This window comes from Hesperophylax consimilis, chromosome 4, assembly GCF_061612785.1.
Source record: "Hesperophylax consimilis isolate HC1 chromosome 4, BYU_Hcon_1.0, whole genome shotgun sequence".
In the NCBI taxonomy this organism is placed as follows: domain Eukaryota; kingdom Metazoa; phylum Arthropoda; class Insecta; order Trichoptera; family Limnephilidae; genus Hesperophylax; species Hesperophylax consimilis.
The window spans coordinates 6,578,997-6,597,130 of record NC_142839.1 but is presented as its reverse complement, the minus strand read 5'-3'; the positions used below and the strand labels follow the sequence as shown (position 1 = coordinate 6,597,130).

Sequence of the window (18,134 nt, the reverse complement as noted above, 5' to 3'; positions counted from 1 at the left end):
AATGTAATTATGTCTTGTAACTTCATGTATAATATCGAATATTTACTGGTTGTTTTTTGTTGGTTTTTTTGGTGGTTTTACTGGTGGTTTTTGGTGCATAAGTGAACAATACCCGAATTTTTGGTTTCAAGTACAGAAAAGAATTTGGAAAAGGAAATGGGCGTGGAGAAGCTATCAATATCTGGTATCAATACCTCCCGTGTGACAAATCCGTAAATCTTAAATCGTAAATCCGGGTCCTTCTATTAGGCTGGTTTAGTCTAATTGCAATTGGCCAGCCACTTCACATCATCGATCGAGTTGTTACTCGGCCATATAATCGATACCTACTTTATTTTGGAAGATGCCTTGGACTTGGAATTGTATGGATGCGATCTCCATTTCTGAGGTTTCGGAGACGTGGACCACCAGCAACACAGCCTCCGGGGCCATGGCGTGGGTCGCCTGGAACTTTAGCTCGTCCATGCGGCGGGCCGGAATTATCTGAAATATTAGTAATGGTGCTCAGAAAAGGCTATTTAATCAGGGTGGAAGTAGCTAGAAGTCTTTTCAAGCAGAAAAAGGATATTTTTTGGCAGAATTACCAATTTCTATTGTTTATTTATTATTTAATCACAAACTGAACTCTGAAAATAATTCTCCAGAGAGACCGATTAACGAACAGATGACCATGCAAACATGCTTAAATTTCTAAAGGAATTGGCCGGTAAATCTTTCCAAAAGCTCTACTTAGAAACAATGCGAGAAGCAACGCTTTCGAAAAGCGCTACTTTAGACATAATAATGAGAAAGAAGACATTTAAAAAAAAACGCTATTTTGGACAAAATTAGAAAGGCAATACTTTCTAAAGCGCTTCTTTGGAGGAAATGATAAGGACAACACTTTCAAAATTTGGACATAATGACAAAGGCAACACTTCCATAAGGTGCTAATTTGGTCAAGATGTGAAACTTGAAGTGGTGTCTAGAGTTCTAGAGCTTAAGAAATTTTATGTAAAATCTATGAACCCTTGAAATAAATTTGGGGGAAGCCTATATCCAAAGCTTATGTAGCGAAATAAGAATGATACGAACGATTCTTTCTCAAATAATAATATCATCGTTGAGTCTAACCTGGAATGTCTTGGAAAATATGATTTCTCCTCTTCCCAGAACGTAGTAGATAAGGGTCTTCATCGGTGCCGTAGAATTGACCTTCACATGAACTTCTTTGCCAACTTCTGGAACTGGAGTCACCAAGGATAACTGCAAGAGGTTATTTCTTTGACCGGGCGAAGGCATGATGTCAGATATAACTTCCTTCAGGTCGTTGTAGGTGAGCTGAAAAACGAAATCAAATTATATTTCAGCAAACTAATAAATTCATGTTATCCTCATAAACAGACGAAAGTTCCTAATAAACGAGACCAACGTAATTTGTGGAGGTTCAGACCATAGACGAATCTCCACTGAAAATCGCCATGCGCAATTGCGTATTGACGACACAGCGGTTTGCATGGAATATTTTTAAAAATCATTAACAAACCTCAATGGTCATTGGGGTCGGGTTGGACCCTGTGTCTGGGTAGAAGGTGTAGGTGAGACGACCCTCGCCGTTTAGTGGCAGGGTGACTTCCAGCATGGGCTCAGAGCCAGTAGGGAAGCCGTACTTCATCAGCATGCGACCATTACCCTTCGTCTCCAAGTTCTCCCAGTCGGAAACTTGGACCTGGACATTGGTGAAGAATGATAATCATAAATAGAATAAAGAAATTTAGTGAAAAATATTATGGATTAAACAACATATATTCATGTAGATCAACAAATGCTCATTCCGAACACAAGTTTTATTATACATATATAGAATGAATAAATCGTCATTTAAAAACGATTACAACCGTAAGACACTTGCGGGTTCTGACAGAGCTTACAGGGCTACCTCAGTGCGAAACTTTTTGTGCCAAGTTGCGCTGCGTAGACTCGTACACAGTTCACCACTGCAGTATACGAATTATTTCAAAAGAATGAATGTTTTTATTGAAATCTTGCAATTTAGCATATAAATATTTATTTAAATAGGGGTTTGTTAATATTTTTTTTTAAAAAATTGACTGGTATCTTACTAACCCAATGCATAATATTTACAGCTACATTGTAGTTTCTTGTAATCATTGTTGCTCGTCAGCAAATCAAATACATAGGTAATTTTCTTAAAACCAAGAGTTTGAAATCTTCAGTCAATTTTACAGTCTCATTTTATTGTTACTCGTATCTTAACGTTGGCATGTGAATGAACATTTATGTTTTGGGTTGTGATGTATAGTACCTATTATAAGTCGCATTAATGATTTAACCTGTATAGTATACGGAAGTCCAGGATTGTAGAACTTGGGAGCCTGGTGTGAGATGTAGCTTCGAGTCCTGTGCAGCCAGAGCAGAGCTGATACATTGTGTCTCCGTCCTGTGAGAGCCTCCTCCATGGAGGCCTCGAGCACGAGCCGTCGTCCCCCACGTCCTCCGCCCACGCCTGTGGCCGCCTCGCCCTCGCGCAGGTTCAGCTCGGAGCCCAGGGACAGCTGGAGCGCTAGGCGCCCCTTGAGGTGTTCCACTCGGCGCAAGGGTGCCTGGAAGACGGGCTGGATCACGCCGGAGTAGAACACGGGGTAGGCAGTGATGGTTAGCTCGCCTTCTACCTCTTCGCCGCTGAATTGTCTAAACAAGGGAATTAGAAAAGATATCAGGATACATGTTCAGCAATTGGTGATGAGTTGGTAATGATACACTACACAGGGAATTAGAATCAGAAATGAGAAACTACACAAAGAATGAGCTATTAGAATCTTACTAAAGCAATCAGATTAGAGATTAGAGAATCTACCAAAGCAATTAGAATCAGACATGAAAGTCTACACTAAGGACGGGTTGTTTCGGAGAATTTGAACAATTCATCAAATTTCAACGTTCATTTTCAAGTTCTGTGAAAGATTTTTTCAAGTTCTGTTTTTATTTCAGTTTTTTCAAGCAACTAGCCTACAATGATATAATAACAGAACTTGAATAGGACTTTCACAGAACCCGAAAATGAACGTTGAAATTTGATGAATTGTTCAAATTCTCCGAAACAACCCGTCCTAACAGTTCTGTGAACAGTTCAATAGACCTCGCGTTCAAAAAATATGTTTTTAATTTTCTCTTATTCGATAAATCGAAACCAAAATTTCATCTGTAATCGTAAGGTTTGAAAGTAGGTAGGTTCTTCAATATAATTATAAATGGTATATTTTACGTACCTTTTTTATTATTTCAGAAAAGAAATTATATTTTTTTTCCAGAGAAATGTCACAATCTCTATTTTTATACTTCCTTCAGGCAGGTAAAGTTTCATATTTGAAAAAATAATCTTTACCGAACCCTTAAAACGGCACCTGAGTGGAAACGGAACTAACAAATTTACAGACAGATGATATGTGTGGAGTAAAAACAAGAGGGTTTGAATCAGCAATGATATCACGTGCAAGAGGTTTAGAATGAGAATTGAAGTACACAAGGGATTAAAAGCAAAAATTAGAATCTACAAACGTGAGTATCAAAAATGAGAAGTTGCGCAAGGGTTTTAAAACAGAATATGAGAAAGGTTTGGTAGTTTATGGTAGCAGGAAATGGTGAATAAATGACTAAAAGAAACATCGAGGTCTTCCTGTACTGGTATTTTAAAGCATTTTCTCTGGGTGATCTTACGAGAAATTCGGTGGGTAAAAGTTGAAAAAAAAAACCATTCCTGGTTGCTTTGCCATTTCTGAATTCTTGTGTACAACGACACGTATTGGAAACGAGCTACCAGCTTCCGTTTTTCTTCCCTCATTTATACTGGACCCATTCAATCCCTTCCTAAAGCTTATTTCAGAATCCTCTCCAAAAAGTCACACAAGCCAGTGACGATATAGTTCCTATTATTATAGAAAAAATGGACAGGTGTCACTTACATGTAAATAGTGTGGTATTCAAACTAACCTCGCAGTAATCGTAACTGGGAACGACCCATCGGGATAGTAGACATGTTCAGGAGCTTCGATGTTTAGGTTGAACTTGGGCAGTACGAAATCCGCCACGAGGATCCGTTTGGTGTATATCTGACCGTTTACCTCCACCTCGAAGGACCAGTCTCCCAGCACCGGGAACTCCGCGATCTGGATCTCCTCGCTGAAGACACCTTTCGTCAGGGGAAGTTTGCCCCATTGCTTCAATACGCGGGAATTCCCGTCCTAAAAGTGAAGAATATTGAATTTAGAGTCGGAATACTCCGTTGTTTTTTGTATGTAGGAATCCACTGGACTTGATTTCAAAGATGTAATGGGGCATTGGGTTATTTTATTTTTACATTGGCTCCATACACGAGACCTTCAGGAAAATAATTTCCCTCCGGGGCTATATCATTTTTAGGAATGCTGTTTGGAGGATATTTTTTAAGGAAAGGGTTGAGATAACGTTCTGGGAAGGAAAATGGTATGAGGGGTGGTTGGAATCAGGGGGTAAGCATGTGACAAATTAATCCATGTTTTCCAGGCGGTGAAACCCACACCCGCCTCATAATGCAGTGATGCACTTCTACCTGTTGAGACAAACTTTAAAGACGCTTTTCAATGACAATCCATATTAGATCACGTTTATCAGCCTGTGTTCAAATTATGTTTATTGTGCTTTAAAGCGTTAGGGTTGGTTTTGGCAAAATCCAAGTTATAAGTAGGAAGGTGTATTGATGATTTATCAAATCTAGGTTGGTTGGGTATCATTTGTATATTTACCCTCAATATCATCCCAGGTTTAACGTTAGCCAGTGGTTTCAGGTGCTTGTTGAGTAAAACCACACGGAACATGATGATGTCGCCAGCCTCATATACCGTCTTGTCTGTGTGCAGGAACACGCAGTACGTCTTGTTCATGGACACCAGGGGCATCTTGCTCAGGAACTCTTCTCCATACACTGCACGCGCTGTCAGAGTGTAGTCGCCAGGATTCAGGACTCCAGTCTGGAAAAAGTAGCGCTAGGTTATTCTCTAAATTAAGATAGTGCTTTGAGAAATATTTATTAAAAAAAAAGACTGTCGCATTACCTTGAATGTCACCACGGACGTGGAGAAACCCTCCAACGTGGCCAGTTGGGCTTCCCTGTATCCCTTGCCCTCGATCTCCAGGTTCACGGCTCCCTGGCCATCTGCGGTCCTGCTAACTGCGACCCTGTATTCAGATAAGGAGTGGATCTCCTTGTTGGCCAGGATTGTGTAGGCCCTAAAATTCAAACAAAAATATGATAAATAATGGACCGATGCGATAATAACTCAAACGAGCTTTTTTATGTGCAGACAATCCAAGTATTTTGGAACTGCCTAATAAAATATTTCAGAGCGCGGACTGCTATGACAACGCACATATTTTCAGCTCACAACATAGTTAACACTCGAGGCTCGAGGTACTATGTATTTCCAATTGAAAGTAACAATACTTCACATTCATCTATTAAAATATGAATATAGATCTAATAAATAATGTCACACAGTTGGACCAGGAATCTGCGAATGATATTTACTGTTCGAAATACAGATGGAGTTCGTGCTTTTTCATGGCCCTTTGTTAAGGGGGCATAGCCCTTTGTTAAGGGGTCAAAGCAGAAGAAAACGACTATAAATGTGACAAATAACGAAATGTGCCGGTTACGTTTGGGTGAAAGCTTATGCTATAGTTGGACACATCAAAACAATTATTGCCACTAACCCCTGATGTCCGAATATTCTTTCACTATTAAAGCAAGAATTGACCAGACCGTATTGACGTTTGAGAAAAATCCAAAATTTGATCTCAGAAATGTGATAAAGAAGTAAACACTGTGAAGAAAATTTACTACTAAATATTTAAATATGATCGATACATAAACTAGCAAACTTATTAGGCGATGTGTCATGATCAGCTCAGCTTCATAAATATTACCTATTATTACGATTGTTGAATCATTCAATGATTCACTGTACTCATTGAAAACCAGAACAGTATCGTCTTGATCTGTCTCACGTACTTACTGATTTCGTATCGAATAAAAAACAAATATTATACGACTTACCCTGCATGGCAACCAGGTAGAGCCATGCCAAGGATTATACCAAAAAGTAGCGCCATCTGAAATAAATAAATAGCCATTAGTTTTTAAAATTTATCACATACGATCCTACATGAATATAATCAGCACTTCCACACATATTTTCCCTTGTTCTCGATTGAATTTATCCATCAAATACTAAAAATAAAAGATAACAAATCATCATGGATTCGTTACTAGAAGGTCAACTGCTACTAACCTATTACTTTATGATAACTAATATTACGGAATCTTTTACAAACAAAAAACAAGTTGACAGTATCTACACAGACTTTTCAAAAGCTTGCAACAAAGTTGTTTGTATCCCCACTTAGTTAATAGTATACATTAGTACTGAGAGGCAAGTTGTTGGATTCGTTTTGGAGTTACTTGTCTAACAGAATCTTATTAAAATTAAATATTCCAAACCAAAGACATTTTATGCAACTAGTGGTCTACCGCAAGGAAGTCATCACGGCTGCATTATATTCCTTATATTTTTATAAATGACATCATAAGTTGTTTCGACGATGTAAAAGTTCTGCTTTTTGCCGATGACATCAATTTATAAGCATAAATATCCAATAGAAGCGACTGTCTAATCTTACCGCCAAACATCGACAAATTACAAACAATTGGTGTACCGCTAACAACTTATTTCATTTAAGACACTAACGTTTTGTCGAATCAAGACCACGTTATCATTTAAGTTAGGGATCTTGGAGTTATGTTTCTCACTCAATTAATGTTAGTAAATCATATTCAACAAATAACTCACAAATGCATGAAGACAGTGGGATTTATAATCAGAACCATCGAACACTTCGATTCGTTGGAAGTTATAAAAATCGTAAATTTATCGCTAGTACGCAGCTTGTTAGAATATAACTGAGTAGTGTGGTCCCCACACTATGAAAATTAAATTAACGTACTAAGATATCCATACAGAATAATGAAGGAGAGAATGAACGCCGCAGGCAATTTTTATTTTAATATATTTTTTAATTAATTTAAAGTTTAATTACTTTGTTTACACCTCTTTATTAGATAAAAAAAATTGGGGAGGGAGAAAAGGGGCAAACCCAAATCGTCAGAAGAATTGATGAAGGATTGAAAGAGCTGGGAGTAGGATGAGTTAATTAGGAAATCATTTTTTTGTAATTGTGTGCTCTTGTACGGAACGACGTTTCTTTCGGCTAGCCTCGTGACTCGTCAGCTGTTTCCGCCCGGCCGACAAAACTCTGTGCGGTGTAATTGCTTCTATTCTCACTAAAATTGGGAATTGATCTATTCTCAAAGATGATGAATTTTTAATTTGTAATAAATTTGTTTAATAATAAATAATATTTTTTTACTATCGATAAAAAAAAAGGATTTACTATTTTTTTTTATTACAGATATTAGAATTTTTTGTATTAAAAAAACTGAATTTAGAAAAACCTTACCATTCAATTTCATAACTTTTGGAGGATTCATCCCACAAAGTTTGGTCGGAAAGCTTTATGCTCTGGGCCACTTGTCCACTGAGCTATTGTCAATTACTGGTCAGTCTATATTCGTGGCCGCTTCAATGTTTTATCCAATAAGCAGTGTGTGTAAATAGTGTGATTAGTTTATTTAATTTCCCTTTGTTTAAAACAAATGGAAGACCGTTCCATTTGAATGGTGTGAATGATATGGGCATGTCAATGCTATAATTCGGCAAACCTGTTCAGAGATTGTTTGTTTTTATGTAATTATCATTATTATAATTTTCCAACCTACGTTAAAATTGAAACAAGTCCTTCTATACTTAATAGACTTAATACTGGGAAGTTGCACACAAAAAGATCGCATTACGAATTCGGCTGCAGTTAAACAAAATGAATTAAATATGTCGTGAAACATAAATGGTATGCACATTGATGCATTTAAACTAATTTTCGCATAATACAATAAAAAATGTGCGTCACGGGACGCCTGTTAGATGTGAAACATCGTAATTGATTTGTATTGAAGGAAGAGAAAATTGAAGTAAAGAAGTGTTTTTATTTTTGACAATAAAACAATTATTTTATTATTATTAAAATACTAGCTGTACCCCACCAAGAGTTGCTGTGGCTTAGTGTGTCTGTGCTGTAGAGAAAAAATAGCACGTGTTCCTTTTGGGTCCAACAGATGGCGCTGTTTTTTTATTAAACATGTATAAAAATCTATTTAATAACAGAACTGGTAACCAAACATTGCTAGAGCCATTTAGAATAACCTTTCGATTTTTAATGTTGGTATTTTATCGGGGTGATACTGAGAGTATTTACTACTCTGGAACGTGCGGAAAACACTATAAAATATATAAAATTAACAATTTGTGAAATAATACATATTAATCAAATAAAATTTACATGTGTACACCGGGAATTAAACCCGCGACCTCCGTATTCGTAACCGAGGATAGTAGCCACTCAACCACGGAGGCCGGCAACCTAATTGTGGAATAATAATTTTCAAATCGACAGAAATAAGTGGAGTCACATTTACGCAAGAGTATTTTTGCGTTGGCCGCGGATGGAACCCGTGACTTCTGGATTAGCGACTGACTGACCGCTAGACCACCGGGCCGATAATGGTAGTGGTGTAATCGATCAGCATGCCGTTGAAATGCGGTCAGGTAAAGTTCGGACGTGTTTTCACAGAAACAAACGAGTTCAATTTATTTTCCTAAAGAGAGTTTTTTTTTATTTATTTAAGCTTATCGTCCAACTGCTTTGGTAAGGATAAGAAATCGACAAAAACCGGAGATCCAGCGCAGAAAAAACTTTGTGTTGTTACTTTTGCGTTGCAAACCGTAGTGAACTTTAATTTTCTGCGCGGGGTCTTCGGTTTTTGTTGATTCCTTACCGTTACCGAGCCGGTAGAATGACGGGCTAAGGAGAAAACACAGATGGCAACAGTAATTACCAAAACAATTTAAACTAGAGAATTTGCCTGCTTCGTTACAATTTCTCACAGATTAACATTAGCAAAATTAAAGTGCATCTACAAATTTAATATAATATTGTCCAAGCAAAGTGGCAGCAGATAAAATATAAACGTTACTTATAAATTAAAAAATAGACTTACATAGACAAATGAGAAAAATACGCAATGTTTACCAAAATAAAGTAGGTACCCACATCGAAATTGTCTGACTTTTTTATGGGAAAACGTTTCAGTTTTATGCTAAATATACTGCGTGTATCAAATTATATGTCGGAATCCGTCAGAGTTAGATTTTGGGATTTAATATCAGATTTGAAAAAGTTAACGTTGTCGTAATTACAGTACCTACATACAATCTGCATAAATCAAAACCAAAGCGAATTTTTCCCGAGTTAAGAAAGATTTTACTACCTAATTTTACTATCATTTTACTACCTAATCCTGAGTAGAAATAATTTGTATTAGGCGATTTAATGTGTAAGTTTATTGTTATTGTATAAATTAAGGTCTAAGTTGTAATCTGTAAAAAGTTGTAATAAAAATCCTGTTTGACAAACTACTTAACTGTAGTTTAACGGGATATATATGAAATTAAAAAAAAATGCTGTAAATCTAGTGTAAAATTATTTTATTTGTTTAAAAAAAATTAAAGGGATATTTTACAATGAAAGCCTTAAAAAGTCGTTGTTTGATGCGTGTACAATGGCAACCACACAAGGAAAACTTGCCTCACGCAGGAGAGAAAAAATGCCTGAAAGGGAGTTTGTTTGTTTATATTTTGTATGTATGTGTAAGGTACACTTTTTCCTAATGGCTCACAGGATGTTATATTTATCCAATAGCAGGTACAGCGAGTGTAACTTTATCCTTTCAAGCGATGACTACCCAAATTTAGATTGTGTGTGAGGTGATTTTTATGAATTAAAATTAACTTTGAATTTAAGGCGATGAACTACGTCGTGTAACATTTTGAATCGAGCCTCAATCAATAACACACCTTACGTAGATGGCGATAAGGATTAAATTTCCGCTTAACACAATCCACCTTTTTTGATTTATGCAAGAAAAAAGCATGGCCAAAAAGTGCCTTTTATTTTATTTTGTGGATGTTCAGGCACAAATATTTAAATGTTTTTAGATCATTTTATAAATAACTTAATTTGCCATATTATACAGTAAAACCATAACCGAAAATGGGTTCGTAAGTAGGAGATTTTGAACTTTAAACAGTTTTCATAGGCCTTACACATTATTTTTTTCTGGGCTTATAAAAAGACTTATCTAAAAAATACTCGATTCTTTCAAAGGCCAGCATGTATTCTACTCGCAGTAGGTATTTAATTAAAGCATCTGAAACAATTTTAGTCGACAAAATTTTCAAACCATAAACACGTGATTTTTCATTACTACGTAGTACATCGCCTTAACGATTTAATTTTTTTTTTAAACTCTAAATATGGTTTAAATTGTCTTTAAAACGTTTAAATTGGCTTTAAAACGCAGTAAGCAGTTCATAAGTTTCCTTATTAATTTTAAACAGGTTACATGCGGGCAGATACTGAGGGAAATTAACAAGGAGAGAGAGCTTTGAAAGTATAAAAAGAAAGAAAACGGCATCTTAAACACACTCTATGGAGCAACAAGTGCTACATTCCAAAATTGGTCATGAACAGAAGAATGGGAGGCCGTAGGGTGTAGAACGTGGAATATTATCGTGTTTATTGTGTTCGAGGAAAATCCGTTGGGTGGGTATTGTTAATGGTTCAAGGTGTTGCGTTGTTTCAATTTAATGAGGACATGGTAAAGTTTTTCAGAATTGTCGCCAACATCATCATCATCAAACATACTTATTTCGGTTGTGTCCGTGATTGCAACTGACTAAAGCTAAGGCATTTATTTTTCCAAAAACCTTAAATTTTTAACTCTGGCTCATATCTTGACTAAGACGCAAGCAAAAACTCTAAAATAGTTAATAATACCTCCATTATCTGACATTTTCCATACATTCTGATGGCATTATGCAACTTTAGCGCCTCCTCGGAAGTATTATAGACTTCAGGTTTCTCCATAGGGACGGATTTTCAAACAAAAAATATCAGTAGCTGCATCCAGACGGGCCGCACAATACACGTGAGCCTCTTCACAACTAGCAAATAATTAATAATAAAAAGGGCAAAATAAAGTGTATAAAATTAATTGTGACTGTAATAGTGTATTTGCGCCTTCCCATCAATGTTCTAGTATTTATTAACTTACTTGCTAGTTGGGAGCGGCTCAAGTGGAGGCAATTATCCATCACGCAGTCATTGCCGAATAGCCTAATAGCCTGTCTTTCAGATTTGAGGGACAGATTATGCGATTGTGCGTATGAAGCACTATGATCCGATAAACGAGGACAATCTAAGGTGGATTGAGGACATTGCATTGATTATTCCAAAGAAGTAATTTTGAATACCACATGGTAGCCCCAATTAAAGATAATTTGGTTTAGATCGACCAAAGGGCGTAGGATGGGATGGAGAGTGTAGAGACGGATTGTCGGGGAGATCTAGCACGAACGATCAATAAAAAACCCTATCAATAAGATATTGTCGAAATTCGTCATCTATGATCGGTTAGCGATATTTGCGAGCACGGTGAAAATATGATTCCGACAGCCGGTAGACAAAAGCTGCTACTTTTAGCGCGGCCTCCGAGGTGTTGGATAAGCTGTCAATATGTACAACTTTTTTGATAATGTCATAAAATTTAATATTTCAAATTTGGCATTGTCAATTTATTAATATTTTTAACTTTTACGTAGCCGTCTGATATTTAGGAATGTCAAAAGAAAATACCTCCAGCCTATGTCAATTTATAATTTATTGCATTATCAATATCTGTTTGGCAGCGCAACCGTGCTCGGGAAAATTGTTTAAAATCGTCGGTAATTACGCCTATCGATCCAATATTGAAAAGTTATTATTTTATTGGCCTAGACCCTCTGATATATTACGAGATATGATATTTTACCCGTATGTAAATTTGTAAAGAGACCGATTGCCTTTTGAGCTATGAACCGTAAGATCTAAGAACAGCATCCATTAAATCCGCTTTGTTGTAAACTGATGTAAGTAATTGCATTGTTTAGTTTTGGCAGCATTTATTCGTCACATTACCTTTGTGCCGTGATGTTGTCTCTCACACCAGAACGAGCGTCATTTGTATGTGGGTTGGTCAACATACGTAGTCATGGTTAAATCACCCTTCCTTCAGTTCTTACGTATTTTGCGTAGGAACATTGCATATCTTAAACATCCGTGGGACTGTCCGGAAAAGATTAGCAAATCTAAGTTGACTTGTGTGGTGCTGAACTTAACACAAGGCGTCGAGATAGAGAGGACATAAATTTTATTATAATGTTTAAGCAAATTTTATACGATTAGATCTACGTATTAAAGAAGGCTATAGTATAACTGTATGAATTGTTCAGTTAGGTTAGGTTAGGTATGATTTTGCTATTTAAAGCCAAGAAAAGAGGAAAAGAATTATCGCTGGAATGATGTATTGAATATACATTATTTAAAGAATAAGATCATTAGAAAAAATCTGATAAAGGTATTTATTTTAATATAATATACACGGTATCCGGGAACTCGTGGGTACCCAGTACAAGCGTGAGACTGGCAATTCGACATCACTAACATCACATTTGGACTCAATTTTTAAACCAAATTTTTAGAAAGTCGGTGACCAGTGTGTTTAGCATCAGCTGTTTAATGCGTTTGTCTTTTGAAATGCGTCAAATTTGAAATCCGGTCCCAATTTTTTTAATCCTTTATTTTCCAAGAAAAATAAAAATAAGTTATCTTGGGTATTATGTGACATGGATTCACCAGTTTACCACTTGTACTACGAGTTTCTGGACACTGTGTGTAAATGAATATAATGAGTCGTTAAAAAAATTATTTAAAAAAAACGGTTTAGATCGTCTGAATTTTATCCCAATTCCATTTCTGAACCATTCAAGTGAACCCTAATGTGCATCAACTCCTTGATGCACATTAGGGTTCATTTAGAGAATCTCAACTAACGTTTAGGTAAAGCATGCTGTAACCATCATCAGGCCAGATGTGTTTAATATAGGTGAATGTGGGCTATGGCGGTCACATCATGGAATTATCAAAGCAAAGCCCATAAGAAGTGTCGTATATTTACCGTAACTCGTCCCGTTGTCCCTGTTGATATTAAATGCGTTTATTTGCTTAATATTTAATGACTTCAAAAAACCGACAAAATCTAGTCTAATTATCGTTTTTTTATATCAATAACGGTCCGTTTGAGATTCCCTGCTCTCCTTGTTCTACTGGTAGTTCAATGGAAGATGCTCAGAGGAACTTGCAGCATTGATCTTTTCGGCACCGGTGCACAGACGGGAAACATGGGACAATTGTTAGATGAGAACGGGTCGTTTCTACGACTCGATATTGAGTTCAACAACTTATATTTTGTGTTACCCTCCTCCCACAACATGAGTCTCTTCAAAACTAATATTCGCTCTTTTCTCTCCTCAAAAAGACTCTCCACACAGCATCTATAAAGATTACATGGGCCCTGAGGGAAATTATTTTCCTCGGGGCCTCCTGTCTGGAGTTAACGTAATTGAAAAGACACATTATAAAGTTGATATGTATTATTCTATTTTGTTTACATATTTTTTATTTGTTATTTTCCAGTCTAATATCCTCAACCTAACCTAACGCAACCCAACCTTTTCACAGCCCACAGCATCTGTAATAATTATTAAGTAAATACCTCTTTTCGGTTGTATCAAGCCTTGCTTAATAATCTAGTAACTATGTTTTTTAGTAGTTACTCTAACAGTAAATTGGCAAAATATTATGATTATATTATTATTATTATTATGAACCCGGCAATGTTCCCACGGGCACAGATCACAAATACTCAACGCACGGTCAAGCAACAACTAGATACCACCTACTTTATTAATTATTTATGCTGCTAGGATGAAATCACAACATTGGTTTGAATAAAACGCAACAAAACATGAAATCGAAACAAAACCATTCATAACAGAAAGACAAAACTGAAAGTCAGCCGAATAACTACCTATCTACGTAAGTAATACAACTCCTTGGAAGCAAGGACAAAATAATAACGATACGTTTATGCCATATTATACTTACAAACATCTTGACGATATTATAACTTTAGTTCACTTTGGTTTTAAAACTTCCGCTAACAACTGATGTCACTAAGTATTACGCGACATTTTCACAAACTTGAGTCTTCTCAACAAATAACTTATCCACACACATAAAACAAAAACAAATAAACGTTCAGCATAAAAAAACTAGCGTTTCTTTGGTTTGTTTAAGTATTTAAGTGGTCACTTTTCGTTTTTCGCTTTTAGCACTGATGACCAGTTCGTGGTCTCGTTTGAATCAAAAGTGCAACACTTTTCCCGCCGGTAAAGGCGAATCGCGCGAAAGAGTCGGAACGACTGCGAACAGGCAGGCAGTAGGCACCAGTATGCTAGGCGATCCAGTGGGCGATGCAGCTCGCCTCAAATGTAATACACGACTAAAAGAGAGATCTGCCAAAGCAGCTGACATGACATCACCCGCACAACTGTTTGAATATCCGATAAAACACGCGGCGAACTCGGGCAATAGTCTAACTTTGTCGCGTAAATCGATAGGTAAATGTTCAAACTGTCGGATTGTAAAAGCGAGCAACCTTAAAGGATTGTTTAGAGTTTTAGAGAGTGGGTTTTTTGGTTTTGATATCGTTATATTCGCTAGAGATTCGTTCTAGCACTGGTAGCTGGCATGCGGTGGGAGGTGTGGGAGGATTCTGAGAAGGGTACCCCCCTCAGTCTCTCTCACAGCCTGAGTAAGCTAGCCAGGCGGCCAGCTGGCCAGCCATTATCTGGAAGGCTCTGCCGTTTCGCTCAGGTGACATTCAGCGACTTTTCTTTTGTTTTGGTTTGCGCGTTGACAAAAAAACTGGTCGGGCCGCCGAGAAGGCACTCTATCGCTTCGTGCTATATTTGTTTATCGCGCTTTCGGATAATCAACAACTAAAGATGAAATATATATCTCAACAGAAAGTGAAATTCAGAACTTATTCTGAATAAGTCACTCTGATAAGCTTACTTCGGAGTTATCCTGTATCATAAAAACCTAACATTCATGTAGTTTAAAATTTTTGCACTAATAACTATAACGATAACTATTCAAAATTAGTTATTCTATCTAGGAGAGCTAAATCTGTATTTATTTAAATCCGTCGACAATTTCATTATAAATATAATTTTTCAAGTCGTTTCAAAATTAATTCAAGTAAAATAGCTAAATGTTAGGTTAGGTTTTTACATTTTAAAGAGACATGACATTTTAGTTTCACACAATTTCTAGTTTTTAAATAACGGGGGATGATTTAAATACATCAAATCCTTGCAGTTTCCCTTTTCTGCGTGCATTGTGTTGTATGTTGATTTACCTTTATCTCCGTAACTGATCTGCTCTGATGATGGACTCTGAAAAAAGAGAGCAACCATAAACTGTTACGTTTACATAATTCTAGAAGATGTTTCCGCCAGCCATTGTGCTTGTGATGCAACTGTTGATGGAAGGCGATGATTTTTTGCTCTTAGAACGGTGTTTTTGTTGCAACCATTAAAATACGTGACATCACTCTATTTTTTGGTGGTTTCTGTCTATTTTATAGGAAAATGCCAAATAATAATTCTTTATTAAGGAAATGCATGTGAAAGGTAGTTATAATAATTTGCTGCAAAAGATGGATCTTTTTAATAAGTTTAAATTAAAAAAAAATTAACTAGCTAAAATTTTGACTAATACTAAAATTTGATGAAGAAGAAATGTTTTTACCATTTTTTATGCTCATACGCAAAAAGGGGCTATTAACTCTTCTTTGACGGCTTAGAAGTTCTTATAGTTAGATTTCACTTTTTATGTAATCAAGAACATTTTATTTGCTAAGATTTAACGAACTCGTATTATATTTCATTTCAATGAACTTTAGCACAAGAAACTTCTGTGGCTTGACTTCAGTTAACTTGCATATTTATATTATTTATCATTGTATATTATGTAAAAGCTGTTTGTTTCTTGCAAATAAATAAATAAATATTTCACCAACTAACATGTCTACTTTTTTTGGCATCCTGAAAACGACTGGAGAGTTTTTGTTATTTGTAATTATTAATAAATTAATAATTATTACACCCATAAGCTGAACATATAGAACCTACCTTTAGGGTTATTTTAAAATATATATTTTTGTCAATATTAGTCAAAATACAAATAAGAAAGCGTCAAACGCCTCCACCAACCAAAAAATAGATTCAATTTGCCGCCATTGAAAAGAAATGTCAAAGACAATATGCTAAACTCACGCCTCTAACGGCTTGAGTTGTTGATATTGGCACTATTTCACATGACTTAACTTAATCGCACCAAAAAGCACCTAGAACTAATGACGTGGTACATTATGTCATTGCCAGGAAGTAATTGATTTTGCTAATGTGCCAATAGTCTGCTTCACCATTAATTGATTACAAATAAAATGTAGTAACGTTTCTGGGTGGACTATTCTCTCAGTATCGCTCCGGCAAAATACCTCCATTAGAATTGTAACGTTGCTTGAAATGGATTAATCCGTGTTTGGTGACCAAATCTGAACAGCTAGGTGCTTCATAATTTTCCTCTTCCACATCCCCTTATCTTCCCCGCTACCTACAGCCTCACAATAGAGCCAAATTGAAGATTTCTTCGTGATCACTGGCATCAAATTGATAATTTATTAAGAATCTCTTCAAATTATTGGTAATCCGGTTATAAACTTTTAGTAAGTTTCTAATATATAAACACGTTTTCATGCACCTGTATTGGTCTTGATAATATATAATGACGAAATGCGAAAATATTAGGATTTTATGAACACGTGTTCCGACATCATGATAATACATTCGCATTTTACTAAAATTTTATCAGAAAACCTGTAAATTCATTAGTTAATACCGTTTTTAACCGGATTACCAATAATTTGAAGAGATTTTTAATAAATTAGCAATAATCATTAGGGGAGAGTCTGTTAAATTGGACCACTTTTCGGAAAGTAGTAAATTTATTGGGATTTCATTACATTAGAGGACTTCAAATATACTGACATGAAAGTTGCGTTATCAGACTACAAAGGCCGCTTATTATTTTATATTAAATGTAAACAGTTATTTTATTAAAAATATTTTACTTCATTTAGGCATTTGTTCCAAATTAGCCGACCGGTTTGTTAAATTGGACCTGTGGGTTTTGTAAATTGGACCTAGGATTATTCTATTGTTAGAATGTACATCTTATTTACCTAAAAAATAAACATGAAATAACTAACCTAACCTGACCCAACCCACCTTACTAATATTACCTAATGTAGTGTAATACGAGAGAACGCTTTATTTTTTGAAGAAATTATCACAAATATCTGGGTTGCTTACACAGGTTTCGTGATGCCATTTATGACAATGCACACATTGCACCCAGTCTATTTTTGGTCCTTGCTAATCAAAATAATCTTCATTGCATATACCGCATGCATTTTCCTTATTTTCAGATGGTAGGCTATCAGAGTCGTCCAACACAATTTCTAACTCAGTATCTGAATCACTGCTGCTGTTGTATTTATTGGGTTTAATTGTCTTCTTTCCAATGCCTTAACCTTTGAGCGATACACTGCTTGCAGCTTTCATCTTTTTCTTTTTTCCAATTCCTACGCATTTACTGGTTTTGTTAATAGGCTCCATTTTTGGTCTCTTACCTAGACGTTTCTGAATAGATATTGCCAAATTATTTTTTATAAGGGCTTGGTGTTAATATGAAAGCTTTCTGAGCACCACGCGCCTTTTCAAACATACACTGTTCCAGTGTTGGAGATGGTTCACTAAATCATTTTCAACTGCTTCTGAAAATTAAAACTGTTGGTCGTCCTTTGTGTATTATTCTAATCTTTAAAATCGGTTTTGGAATTTTATAAACACGGGCACATT

The 18,134-nt window shown here is 36.0% G+C and overlaps 1 protein-coding gene across 1 annotated transcript in view; it reads right to left on the bottom strand.

The window, feature by feature from the left end:
- The window catches only part of LOC149424105 (thioester-containing protein 1 allele R1-like), a 36,971-nt gene extending 22,115 nt beyond the window's left edge, over positions 1-14,856 (bottom strand). Inside the window, exons 1-9 of the mRNA XM_089651283.1 lie at positions 14,251-14,856; positions 6,092-6,147; positions 5,091-5,265; positions 4,782-5,006; positions 3,991-4,241; positions 2,334-2,691; positions 1,526-1,708; positions 1,114-1,320; positions 331-483 (exon numbers count right to left, since the gene is read on the bottom strand). Coding sequence (XP_089507409.1) covers positions 331-483; positions 1,114-1,320; positions 1,526-1,708; positions 2,334-2,691; positions 3,991-4,241; positions 4,782-5,006; positions 5,091-5,265; positions 6,092-6,147; positions 14,251-14,256 — 1,614 coding nt within the window. The 5' untranslated portion in view covers positions 14,257-14,856. The remainder of the gene's footprint in view (positions 1-330; positions 484-1,113; positions 1,321-1,525; positions 1,709-2,333; positions 2,692-3,990; positions 4,242-4,781; positions 5,007-5,090; positions 5,266-6,091; positions 6,148-14,250) is intronic.
- Between the last annotated feature and the right edge of the window lie 3,278 nt (positions 14,857-18,134).